The 14,394-nt window shown below is 38.1% G+C and overlaps 1 protein-coding gene across 4 annotated transcripts in view; it reads right to left on the minus strand.

Moving 5' to 3' along the window:
- Positions 1-14,394, minus strand: part of SYT1 (synaptotagmin 1) — a 333,690-nt gene that overhangs the window by 123,129 nt on the left and 196,167 nt on the right. For all 4 annotated transcript variants that reach the window (XM_058022090.1, XM_058022088.1, XM_058022086.1 and 1 more), the window contains one exon: positions 892-1,083. In XM_058022090.1, coding sequence (XP_057878073.1) covers positions 892-1,066 — 175 coding nt within the window. In that variant the 5' untranslated portion in view covers positions 1,067-1,083. The remainder of the gene's footprint in view (positions 1-891; positions 1,084-14,394) is intronic.

Raw genomic sequence — 14,394 nt, forward strand, 5'->3', positions numbered from 1 at the left:
GCATTAGGCAATTTTTCTGTCAGTAACAAAAAGGATTTTTTTCTGTATTATACGAAATGCCATTGACAATACTGAATTAGTCCTAGATTTGATACCAGTGTATGCAGAGTAGAACATATCAAACAGATTCAAGAACTCCAGTATTATCATAAACAACAGCAAAAAGTTAATGGTTATATTTTCTTTAATGTGAACAAATTGAGGCCTCAACTTTGAATCAATACTTTCTAGCAGCAAAGACCAAAAGAGCCCTGCTGACTTTAGTTCTACTAACCTCACAGAAATATATATTTATACTTTTATGTTGTCAGCATAGGTACATGAACTTGTGCAAACAGCATTCAGTGGCCTATCTGCTAGAATAACTAGTGGGAAAAGCACAGCTACCTTCATACATGACAGGTTTTCTTGTTAAAACTCAATTTTCACATTTCTTTCAATGTTTTCTAATCTCCACAGATTCAAAGTTTCCTTATTTTCTCAATATGTGTGAGTTCTGGCCAAATATTGCTTTAAGGAAATATGGCCATGCACATTTGTCATAAACATGAAACTAAGTGCTACTAATAGGAAACATTTTACTTATTGGTCCCACAGCCACAGTGAAGTTCTCTAGTTTCAGTTTTAATGATTCAGCAGTAACTCATCAGGAAAAATTACCAAACTAATCTGACATACCAGGAATACACATAAATTACATTTGAGTTGGACTCTAGTTTTTTCTACTTCAGTAAACTTTGAGGAACTTACAAAACCAGTTTAATATTGTGATTTCTCTAGCTTTGACTAGAAAACGTTTAGTATGCTGTCTAAATAAATGTCAAAGAAGAAAATGTCAAATTAATCCTAGTCTGCCAACAGAAGCTTTTTTATCAATCACATTTTACTTACGTGGAATTTTGTTCAGTTCATTCATGAACTTCTCTTTTAGCTTCGAAAATGCATCTTCTTTTCCTCCTCCTCCTCCTCCCGGACTGGCTGGCTCGGTGACATTACTTGGAGGGGCTGCTGCTACTGTGGTTGCTGGCGGTGCTGCCAGGGCCTCGTGATGACTTTCACTCACCATTTTAACTCCTGGGTAAGCTGTTGGAAGAAAAAAAGAACAAAAAACCAAAAGGTAATATAATTGAAATGTATCTCTCATCAAGAAATGAATAAATAGGCAGAATATCACTTGGTCCTCCTGCTTACTGGGAAATATTACTTCATTTCTATACAGTTTCAGGTTCTTCATAAAATCTCTATTAGACAAGAGAGAAAAGTATTTTGCAGGGTTAATTTCAGCCAGAATAATTTTATTGCTTAGAGCACTTTTCCAATAGTTTGCATTTTGGAAGTGCTAAATTTGAAACCTCAAAATTCCTGTAAAAATCTCATACAGATTTACATTTTCTCTTTAGCTTGAAAGTATAAGCAAATTGGGTAATAAATGCCCCTATGTGCAAATTTCAATGTATTTACATAATTATTTTTCTGTGGGAATTACAGAGATGTGGATCATGGACAGAGTTTCTGCATATGAAATTAATAAGGTGATAAGGACATAATAAAAACACTGTGATTTCCTGTCAAAGTAATAACCTATTGTTTCCTATTTAAAACTGTGTATTAAATAGAAATTGATTTGCATGCATTTTTATCTTCACTAAGTGAAGACAATTTTCCTTCAAGTTATTTTGTGTGACATTTGCTACTGACAACATTCTCTTAAATTATTCAGAGGTCTTACTGTATTCATGAAAATACAACATCTGTAGGGAGTCTAAATGCAGCCATTTTGAAATATCCATGAGGCTGTCACAAGCATAATCCCACATCAGCATATTCTTAATTTCATGTTGTTTAATGGGCATTTTGGATAACCTTTGAGTGTATATTACTGTGTTGGGTGTGCAAGGCCAGGTGTTAAGAGTGGGCTGGCTATCGGCTGGCATCAGTGGGAAGCTGCCCAAAGCCTCTCCCATGTCCCTCAGAGCCAATTCCAGACAGCCCCTGGATGGACGCAGTGCTGACCAGGGTCGAGCCATCAGCGATGGTGGCAGCACCTCTGGGATAACTGATTTAAAAAGGGCAAATACTGCTGGACAACTGGGAAAGAGAAGTGAGAACAGGTGAGAGGAGCAGCCGTGCTGGCACTGCGGGCAGGGCAGGAGGAGGGGAGGAGGTGCCCCCGGCACTGGAGCAGAGATTCCCCTGCAGCCCGTGGTGCGGCCCAGGGTGAGGCAGGATGGGACCCTGCAGCCCATGGAGGCCCATGGAGGAACAGAGATCCACCTGCAGCCTGGGGAGGGCCCACACTGGGGCAGGTGGAGGCCTGAAGGGGGCTGTGACCCTGTGGGAAACCTGTGCTGGAGCAGGGGCTTGGCAGGAGCTGTGGCCCCGTGGAGAGAGGAGCCCACAGTGAGCAGGTTTGCTGGCAGGAGTGGTGACCCCATGGAGAACCCACTCTGGAGCAGTGTGCTCCTGAAGGACTGCACCCTGAGGGAGAGACCCGCTGGAGCAGCTTGTGAAGAGCTATACCCCATGAGAAGGACTCAAATTAGAGAAGTTCCTGTTGGAGGGATCCCACACTGGAGCAGAGAAAGTGGGTGAGGAGTCCTCCCCCTGAGGAGGAGGGAGAGCAAAGACAACTTGTGATAGACTGACTGCAACCACAATTCCCCATTCCCCTGCACTGTTGAGGAAATCCAGAGTGAAGTTAATCCCTGGAAGAAGGGAGGGGGGAGGGAAGCTGTTTCAGATTTAGTTTCATTTCTCAATATCCTACTTTTCTTTGATTGGTAAATTAAGCCAATTTCCCTAATTCAAATCTGGTTTGACTGTGACAGCAATGAGTGATTGATGTCTCCCTGTTCTTATCTTGCTCCTCCACTGTCCAGCTGAGGATAGGAGGGATAGAGCAGCTTTGGTGGGAACCTGGCACCCAGTCAGGGTCAGCTACCACAGTCACATAGCAAAGAATTTTGGGCTAGTGGGATGAAGATGAGAAGATATGATAGAAATTCCTGCAACACAGGAAGGCTAGCTGAAATGTTTATTCAGTTTCTGAAAACATTGTTCTGATTTTCTGCTGCATCATAAATACCACTGATCTGAATAATTTCAGAAAACAGAAGGAGAAAGGGTTTGAAAAATAACAAACATTCATTATTGCTGAGTATACAATTGCTCTCAGCTTCAAAAGGCATTTGGCCTTTGAGCTTTCCCTGAGAAATTTAAACATCAACATAGGAATAAAACACAACACATCAGAATTGAAGGGGCATAAGAGCGTCTGACTGCATGCAATATGATCAATCATGACCTTTCTTGTCTTACATGATTGTTTTCATGGATGTTGCTAAGAGCGCTCAGATCACTAAATCAAGAGGAGATTTGACTTTTTGTCCTTCAGCTTTAGTTGTACGAGTCTGCAGTCATGAAGACCTGTAGGCACAGGCCTGACTGCAGGCAGAATGAACTTTCTGAAATCATCCTCACCATTCCTATCATTAAACAGGGGTTTGCACACGGGTGTAGTCTGGAATACAAAAGCCATTCTCCAATACTCCTGTATGATGAAAAACATTTTAACAAAATAGGGAGTTGGTATTGCTTAATTTAGTGAATATTTTGTAGCAATTTTATTGATGCAGCAGCAAATGAAGGGGTATTCCCTGCCTACCCATCACTTCTGTCCTTGCTCTCAAGTCCCTAGCCTAATATAAAATCATGTTGATGTTGACACAGAATATGTATACAATACATCTCTGTAAATATTTCATAAGCATGTGGTCTTAACTATTTCCCTGCAACAACATGGGAGCAGTTCACTATCAAAAGCAGACCAATGTCAATGGAAATATTCCAGTTAATAGTCATAAATTTGGCTCAAGCCTGAGGTATCTGTATTTCCCCAATTGCCTCACAAAACAACAACAAAAAAATCAAGTAGTCCATAATTTTGGTAACAAATAAAATGTCAGCTATTCCAGACTAAGAGACTTTTTCCATATGCTCTGATGAATGCCAAACACTATGAAGCATAAGCTGTAAACACTAGTGCTGTTTTATGTTATAGCATTTTATCAATGAATGTCACTTAAATCAGAAGGAAAGTTGTATATCATAATTAAATCAAAACAAAATTGCTTAATTAGAATATATTGCTTAATTAATTCAGGCCTGGCAGTTGACTATTTTATTTAGCAATGGAAGACACAATTTGCAGTGATGACTTTCAGCTAATTAAAAATTAAGGCAAATGTAATTTATTTGCTTCTAGGTTTTGAACTATATTTTGAAAATATATTCAAAGAACAAATTTGAGGCATTACACTTTGATTTACTTAAAAGGAGGAAAAACCAACAAAACAGACTATCCTGTGATGTCCAGGAACAATCCTCAGTAGATTCCTAGTGCAGTTAGAGGTCACTATGTCTAATGAGGCACGCACAAATGGTTTGAGACTTGCCACAGAACCTTCGACCTTTACATGCCAATGACACTGTCCTGATATTTCAAAAAGGTGTGAAGGGGCTGAAAAAAGAATCTTGACTCAGAAAAAGCTCTCTGCAAAGAGCATGCGCCCACTTGCTTATAATAACTGATGGCTTTTGTAAGTGTAATGCTGCAGCTTTCCACAATAACAGTATAAGCACCGTGCAGACTGTTAGAGACTGCAGAATACAGAATAATTATATTTAAACTGGCCTTTAAAAAAAACGGGGTTACTTGAGTGCTGCAGTGCATTGCTGAAGGTAAAGATCTACAAATCATTAGCAGACTCTCTGCCATTTATGAAATGGTAGTTGCAAGCAAAAAAGTCTTGTAAGTTAAAAAATGAAATGTCATCCCACTCAACTATGATTTTCAGTCCAATGTTCACTGCAACGTTTATAGTGCTATCTATGAAATATTATGTTTCATGTGCAACATCCAGTCATAAATTAGAGTACATTTTTAATTGTACAATATAGGAGTGTGCCTCCTGTTGATGGAGTGACAAAACTGTCCTTTGTCCCCTCAAAAAGGAAAGAAGCCCAGAAGTTTCTCTCCTCAATTAGGTGAAAAAGACACTTCATAGGTTTAGGGGACTTCACCTCAAACTTAAGGATAGCTAATTGGACAGAAGCCAAAAGTCCCGCGTGGGCAATTAACTAGAAAAAGGAGGGAACAAAGACACTAATCACTTTTGTAAGGTGTTTTACCAGGAGCAAAAATGTCTGGCACCTAGCTCAGTCTTTCTGTTTGTTATTTTGCCTTTTATTAAACCTGTTTCTTTCCAATACTGCAACAGAAGCCATCCTGCTGATGTTTATGCCTCCAAGAGCAGCTAAGCTATCCTGAGTATGTTATAGGCCTCTGAGAGCTTATTAGATCTGGCTTGAGGAGGTCACTATATCAGTAGAGAAAATTACAATTTAACTTCCAAGCTTCTATAAAATGTAGCACAGACTATATTTTCTGACCACATCAATTCTTTGGCATACCACTGCCCATGCACTGGCCAGTAGTGCCATATAGTCATTATAAGACATGCAAAATGACACAATGGACAAACACGTGGAATACTTTGAAGTAATGCTTGTCTCTATTCAGAAGTAGGTATGTGTTGACTGAAAATCCAGTTGAACCCTTGAGGAGACCAGGCATTTTGAGCTTTACTGTTCCCTATGCAAGAATACCTCTGACAAACATGAATTATCAGCTCAAACTTCAACATAATTTCCTCTGAAAATGGAGCATTTGAGAAATACACATATACACACTGGAGATTTGTAAGAAGCAAGGGATTTTGTTATGGAGGTACAAAGTACTGGCTGACTGCCCTAGTATGTGCTGGTATGGATCCTAATGGAGAGAGTGCCATTGGAAAGCACCTCTAAAGAAAATTGTAAAGCAGCAATGTCTCTTAGGAGAAGAGTAAAGAGGCATAAAACTTCAGACATGGATGAATTCAACAGAGCATTGAACAGATTCTGGAAATCACAGTTGAAAGAATGTGCTCAAAGGGCAACAGTCTGCAAACACTCTGGCATATGCAAAGATGTGGACAACTTGGGAAGACTAATCTCAGGGGAAATTTTAAACTTTTTTAAAAAAACTGAATAGTCAGAAAATTATGAGATGGGATGTCCACATTGATTCACACAGAAGGGGGATTTTCTGGAATGAGCAAAACTCAAGAACAATGTATCACCTTCTGGAAAATCTTGGGGAGAATTATGATAGCCTTACAAAAAAAAAAAAAAAAAAAAAAAAAAAAAAAAACATGCCAAAAGGCAGGAAAGTTAATTGGTGTAATTGGTGTGTTTCTATGTGGTTAAATTACACTGGGTGTACCACAGCAGTTGCTTAATACATAATCTTATAGGTGTAAAATCAGCAACATTCCTTCTACATGGTGGATTTCAGACAATTTATATTTGCTCATTTCTCCTCTTATCTGCTGAATCCAAGCTGCATGCAGTGAGACAGTAAACAGGTCAGGCATCCCACGCTGACCAAATAATTATCTCCCAATGAGAAATTTTCTGGAAAGTGTCCTTTTACTTTACTGCCTCCTTTTTGCCATACTAAAAATTAAAATTAGTGAAATTATTAAAAACATAGAACTACAGTGTTGTTATGAGTAGTTTAAGTTTTCAGAAGTAACAGTCATCATTCTTTCAATGTGTAATGCTGCAACTGTAGTAGAGCTATTGACTACACTCCAGATGTAAATTGGGATCTATACTGTTAAATGGTATTTCTTGGAAAGCTTATTGTTTCAGCATACAAAATATTTTCAACCCAGCAGTCACATCCAAGGTAATGGATGTAATGTAATAACAAAACTTCTCCAAGAAAGAAGAAAAATCTCAGAGTTGTGTCCCTCGATCGTTTTTGTTTACAGCACCTGAGCACTGAAAGAGAAAGCAACTATTAGCTTTTAGTGCCAGTGTACTCAGGGTAAGAATGCAGTATTGCCAGAGAAAGGTTTGCACCACATTGAAAATATACCTCATTCCATCAGTGTGTTTTTGATGAAATTAATTAATCAGAAGATGGGATCATTAGCAGAATGTTTAAAGGTACCTACAATAAGGGATCTCTTCTTAGATTTAGGCATTCTGGGATGTTAATAATACATTTTTTGCTCATTCATCTTCCTACTAATGAAATAGGTTATTCAGTAAAGGACAGTTATTTTAAAAGACAAGCTCAGAAAAGAGACTTTCCTGGCCTGTTACAAAGATGAGACTGTAAGTACATTTTCAGAAGAATGGAAGGTCATGGCAAAGATGTATCAAAACAGCCTTTTTATGGCTACCACAAAGGTTTACAATGAAATCCAGATTTAGTACTACTTTAGAGAAGGTACATGAAAGGCCAACAGTTCACAGGGAAAAAAAGTTCTGATGAAGAACCTTGGTATGAGAATTCAGGGGTCCTCTCTGTGCTCCTATCAAGGCACAAGAATTATCCCAGCAAAATTCCCACCTGCCCCAGAGTGATCCCTGCACCTCTTTCAGTGGAAAAGAGAAACTTCTCTTGCTGCCATTTATGAAACATGAACTGATACTTCCCAGATGCCATCCGTACATCAGCTCTTTAACACTGCCTTCCAATGCTTGCTGCTAACACCACAGTAATAGCAATTGGCTGAATGAACTGAATAAACAAGATAAAGCACCTAAATCTTCTCCCCTAAGCCAATGGCTATGTTATTGCTCAGTTTTAAGAAATGCCCATGCCTGCATGCCCAGTCCTACCAAAGGAGTATCACTTGCCCTGGAGCAGGCTGGAGGAGCACAGACAAACAGAACAGTGAGATGGTGAGCCAGGAGTGATGAGGATCCAATACAGGGAGGGGGAGACATCTGAGCCAAACTTTAATCAAGTGTGGGGGAAGAACAGCAGTCACATACCAAGTCAGGCAGAAGTGCTGCAACCCCAAAGCAGCAAAGAGAAGGAGAGCTTGGCAGAAATATTTTACACTTAGCAAAAGCTTAAAGTTTTGAGGCTGACAGTTATCTACAGCACATTCCTGGACCAGGAAACAAATCTTTCCATTATTAGATATGAGTTCCATATGAGTCTCCAGAATTCACTTAAAATAAACAAATATTTTTAGAAAAACATCTCAAAGACAATCACTTGAAGGCCAAATATAATTAATTCTCATGAGAAAGTGAAATATTCTCAGATTTCCAGTCTAATATTCACACTGCAAACCTATTATTTGAATATGAGTTGCATCAAAATAATAGCCAAGTCTCTGTGTACTCTTCTTAGCCTAATTCACTTTTTTAGTATATCTGTTAAATCTAGAAAATATGAAGAATAAGCATAGAATACTTCACAGTTCTCTGTTACAATAAAACTATTTATTTAATTGAAATCATTATAATGGAGCATTTCATGTCTAAGCATGTTTCAAAGCTAACCATATAATGTCACAGAAAACAGTTTTTCCAGGGACAGCAAATCACCTGCAGATTTTTGGGAGGGATATGGACATTGTGAGCACTGGAGAAAGACAAATTCTTCTGTCCACAGCACAAACTGCAGGCTTCTCTTTCAGCTTCCTGTGCACCCATCTATTAAATATGGCAGAACTGCTTGAAGTATAAGACTTTGAAATATCTTATACTAAAGTCTACGGAAGAGAAACTTTGTCTCGAATTTTCAGGAAGCACCAGAGTCTGATATGCAATCTATGAAAAGCTAATCACTGTATTTTGGAGTACCAAGATATGCAAGATGTATTTTCAGATTCAGTCCTTAAGCTGTTGGTAAGACCACAATTAATTTCACTGAGAGCAGTGAAGTTGGTACTATTTTCTTTGCAGCTAAAAGCCATAATTTTTTGACTGCACTTCAAACTTCTGCTCCTGCAATGCAGAAGAGCACATGGAAGCCAGAGAATTCACAGCAGTTACAGAGAAATATCTCTGCTTAGGTCATACTGCAAAGTAAGTCAAGAGGGATATCAAGAAAGTCAAAGTCAAGATTCACTACATAAACGCCTGACCATGTTCTGAGACTTCTATTTTCCTCTAAGTATATGATATTTCTTAGTCATTTGATTCTTTTGTTATTTAGAGGTAACGAGGAAGGAGAGAGCCCTGTGTCTCTGGATATTGATGTTACCGTAATGTTTCAGCAGCAGTGATGTTACCTGTCAAAGCTTCACAGCATGCACAATTTAAACCCTCTCTCTTCATCTACTATAGCAATTTCTGCTTTAAAATGTCTGAGCTCCTTGATAATAGCTAGTTATTAATAGAAATAAGGGAAAGAAAGAAAGAAACTACTGTAATTTCCTCCCACATGATCATTCTGTCATCTTTCACACTTGCATCTCATTTCCTGAAGCTGCAATCTGTGTTTCTACTCCCCTGGTATTTACTTCCAGACTTCCTTTACACAGCAGTGTAAGACAAAAGAATTTATATAAAAACTAGTGTTCAACTGAATTTAAGCATGAAATTCAAATGCAGTCCACAGAGAGTTCTTGCTGTTCCAAAATCATTTTAGAGTAATCTTACAAATAATGAAGCCCTTTACATCAATACATTTTTGTTGTGTATATTGCATAAAATCAATTTATGTTCCCATATGTGGCTCCTGTCCAATCAATGGCTCCAATAAAGCCTATAAATTAGTGAAGTGCCATAGAGCTTGACTATGACACAGTAAAATTCACAAGGAACAACATAACAGAAATGGTAAAATAATACAGAGAAATGTTATTAATATTCTTGCTTTGGCACAGCCTTAAATTCACTTTTTGCCCTTTGAATTTTCTTTTTTATAAATTTTTCTTATATGCCCCAATTTCTGCAATCAGTAACCATGGTGCTAGCAAAATTAACTGGGTACATGCACTAAGGAACCAAACTGAGATGAGCTGAGATGTGCAGCTCAGGGCTATCTCTCACATTAGTTCAGCCTTGGACTTAGGCTGTGAAGTAACTGGTACCTCAGAATGTGACTCTGACAAGTGACTATATAAAAATGGCACCTTTTCCCTGAGAAGGATCTGCTCTCTACATATGTTCAGTCATATATGCTGGATTTAATGAGTACCACATTTAACTTCATCATCGAGTGTTTTTTCACCATTACATCCACACTATTATAAAGCTAAGGGAGCAAGGAAAATGCAGTAAGATTGTATTCCTCATCTCCATCATGAATGCAATTTCAAATGGAACTTCAAAGTCCTTTGAGAACTTACTACAGATCACACAGTAAGCTCATGAAATTTGGGTTACATCACTTGGTGGTAGGTGGGAAAAGACAACAGTTCAGCTAGTTTTTCAGTTGCTATGATAAAATTATGCTTATGGCATTTAGAAAAATGTAAATAGCTGGTATTTGGCATTAAAGCTTTAGATGCATCACCCTAGTGTAGTAATGGGAAAAATACCATGTGAGTGAATTTTGTAGATCAAATTTTGCAAATTCTGTATGATCAAGATTCAGAATTTTCAGGTACATTCATTCTAGTTATAAAAAAATCTCAGTATGTCATCACACAGATCTCAATCAGACATGTGCAAAGTACCCATGTGAGCACAAAGATATCTTTCTCTAAATACATATCATAGGTATATTCCTCCCACGTGAGCATTAATTATACACTACTATTATTGCAAGAGAGGAAACAATGACAGTTTGAGTCCAAGACTTTTCTTGTGAACAGAGGGGGAAATACACAATTTTCATAAGTTGTGACGCTGTCAAGATTTTTCAGGGTTTTCTTCAGCCACATCATTGCAGTACTGAAATCGGGAACAATGATGCAAAACCATGAAAAGCAGCTGACTGATTGTGACAGGGTCTGTTAATTGCAGCTACATGAAAATTATTGTTTCTTGAATGTTACCAGTGAAGGAAAGAACATGGGGACACAGGAAGCATCTGCACTTAGATTTGGTTCTTAAGTTAAAATATTCTCTAAAAAAAGTTAGTTGATATTTATGGTTAATTATTCTACATAGATTTTTTAAGACAATCTTATCAGCACATGGAAGTAAAATGGCAAAAATTGAAACTAATTGTCCCATAATGACTGACACTTTTTCCTCCTGTTGAGAATGCTATGCCATCATCCAATGGCCTTCTGCACACAGCAGGAAGGAAAATTACCAATCAATTACATGACATTTAATTTCCAATTTGAAACATTTTTCTACTGAAAGAAAGAAAGCAAAAAAATCCTAATTTGAGGCTAATAACCATGCATTTCCTACAGTGTTTTGGAAAGACATCTTTTAAAAAGATACCCTTATGCATATCGAAAATTTTTTAAATAACTGATAACTTTAAAATGAGGCAGTTTATAAAGTATTAGTATAAGCACTGATTTCTGCTGTTACTACAACTATTGCTTATTCTGCAATCATTTCTTCAGATAATCAGTTTAGCAAGGATTCCAACTACAAGAATGTTGCATCCAGCTCATGCATGAGCAATACTAGAGAACAAAACTCCAGAATAAAGATGAGGAAGTAACAAAATGAAATAAAAAACAGAATTACTTGGTTTTTTTGTTGCTGTTGAAATAAAGTTAAGGATAAATGATAATTTAGGGATTTTCATAGGTTTAAAACTTCTAGGGCTTTTTGCACATGGAAATGCTTGGTATGGTCATATTCCCTTCTCTTCTGTAGACCAGAGAAAGCCTGTATGATAAAGCTTTGAATTCCCTTGGACAGATGACAGCCTAAGCCTAAGGTTATCTTCAATGAGTGAGTTCTCATCACTTGGGTTTTGCATAGCCAGTGTTGCTACCTCCAAGGGAAGAGTCACCACTGTTCAGCTTTTGCAAAAAAGGACTTGCATGCCTGTCTTCTGGCATCACCTCTTAGAAGGTGCTGGAGGCAGTTCAGAGAAGAAGCAAGATTTATGAGTCACTTCTGTTTTTAGCACACCCTGCTGACTAGACAGCTTCTCACTCAGCATGCTGGCTGCTGAGCAACCCATTTTGAGGTACTCACATCCTCCGGATACTGTACAGGAAGCTTGCTCTGAAGCTGTGACACAGTCCAAGGATGGAAGGAGCATGGGTATTCGTAAGCACAGCATCAGGAATTCTCTAATCTAACCCACAACCTCAATTTGCTCTGCTTTCATAAATAGGATGACAGAAGCAGTCTGGTGTCTCTGCCTGACGTTATGGCCCTTCTGTGTCATGAATATTCCTGGAGGTTCTGCACAGGTTTGAAAGAAACTTGGTGGACTCAGGCCAACTGCTATGCCTGGGCTGCATTCTGAAAGCAGCCCTTCTGCATGCCTCTTTCAGATGGCACATCCCAGAGTATCATGCCCTTTTAGACTGAGGGATGGATCTACCCTAGATCTGGACAACAGTCTGCAGCAGCATTCTGACTGAGACAGTGATTGATAGATCATTCTGCCTCATTAGCCACTTACTCCTGCAGGAGGGCAACTAAGGTTAGTGTTATTGCCAAAACAACCTGAGGGAGCTAGAAATCCTACTTAATAGGCAAGGCTGATTTATTGCTACTGCTGGCTTTCCCAATTTTGTTCTGGGCACTTCTTTCCTCTGACCCAGTACAGTGCTCTTTGTTTTAAGTCACTGATTCAGTAGATGTTCAGGGGAAAGTGTTGTTCATCAAAAGTGTTTAAGTAGGATAATTCAGTTTTTCAGTTTGTGGATGGAAACTTGGGCAAATTTTACTTAACCTATGGGTAATTACACTTGGAACACTCTGAACAGCTCACTGGTTACAGGATAGTTACAGGAATGTTGTTTTTAATGCAGCCCAGTAGATATTACTATTGCAGTTAAGTCTCTAATAGCTAAACACCTTGGAGCATGTTGTCACACATCCTAAGTTTTCCTGTAGATTTAGCTGATTGAGTTAATTGTCCAACTGAGACATCAGAAGAAGGGCTGAGTGTACACTAAGTGCTATACAGTTAACATTTACACAGAAAGAAAGAATTTCTGAATAAGCAAAGAATTCTACTTTGTTTAGACTTACTGACATAATTTAAAAAACAACCTGTTATGTTTCAGTTTTTATTTTCTTGATGGTCACATTGTTTAATTGAATGCTTCAACTTTTGTTATTTTGTGGTTTCCTTTTTTTTCTCCCTTATTTAGTTAACTGTAAACCTCTATATTCAAGTATGGAATTATCACCATTTATTGGCCAACACTCCTTCTATAACCATAATCCATTTAAAACAGAAAACAAAAAAAACCTTATTGATCATATTTGCAAAGTAAGTAAGATTTGCAAAGGAAAGTAGGATTATCTGTTGTCACAGAATGAAGAAAATTAGTTATGTGTTCAGTTCCCACTTTTTTTAAGGTCATCATAGCTAGTGTAAAACTATGCATCTTTATCTAACTTTTAGCTGAAAAATGTAACTTCTGCTATTATGTGATCTGTGGCCTTCTGGGTGTGACAGAGCAGACCTGAAGGTGGGGAGAGTTTCAGCACTAAGGGTACACACCTTCTGAGGTCATGTGCTACCCAATGTTTGGCTGGTGAACTTGGCCTACAAGGAGGACGATACACAGCAAGAGGTTCATGCCTTTTACTGCTCAAGAGGAGCAGCCAGGATAAACAAGTGATAATTTTAACTTCCTTTACATCTTCTGGTAGCTGGTTAATTTTTGCCCTCTGCAATTTCTAAATCAAAGTGAATTGCTCTGGAGAAGAAAGGGTACTGAGCCAAACAGAAGCATGATGTAGGGAGGCTAGCACGGCCTTTAAGCTTCTTTCAGTACATGTGTTTCTGCTTTGTGACATGGGCATTTCTTCTTGATGAATGCATGTAAACATGGGACTGGACTCAAATGATAATTCCAGCACTACTTGCAAGAGCCTGGTACTCTATAATGAACGCAGAACTAATTATTAAAGAAAATCCTCTAAAAAACAGAGCTAATAGCTTTCCAGAGATTATACCAACATTATAAAGCATAAGAACAAAAGAATTCAACATGACTGATGAAATTGTTTGCTTTTTCTTTAGAAGAAAGTAATAAATAAGTCAGCATTTCAAAGTTGTGTGAAGAGAAAAGCTATTTCAGAGAAAGCACACGGATGCATTGTTCTGTAGCAGGGGAATTTGATGAGCTCCAAAAATCTCTTTGGAAGAGAAAAGATGTATTATAGTATGTGAAAAGAAGAAATCTTCAGTAACAGGCCGTTATCTAGCTGCTAAGGGCTGGTTCTCAATGAAAACAGAGCAGAATAGAATGGATAGTTTAAGCACTGTGAGGTAAAAGCAGAAAATTGGACTTAGAGCACAAGGGACATTCACAATAGAATGAAAGTGGATGCAGTAAAGTGTTAAGAATGTGACAAGAAGAAGATTATCATAAATATGAAGAGACAAAAGTCAAGGTTTTGCCTTCACTTCAACAAAACCCTTGGAGA

Source organism: Melospiza georgiana, chromosome 4 (assembly GCF_028018845.1).
Source record: "Melospiza georgiana isolate bMelGeo1 chromosome 4, bMelGeo1.pri, whole genome shotgun sequence".
In the NCBI taxonomy this organism is placed as follows: Eukaryota; Metazoa; Chordata; class Aves; order Passeriformes; family Passerellidae; genus Melospiza; species Melospiza georgiana.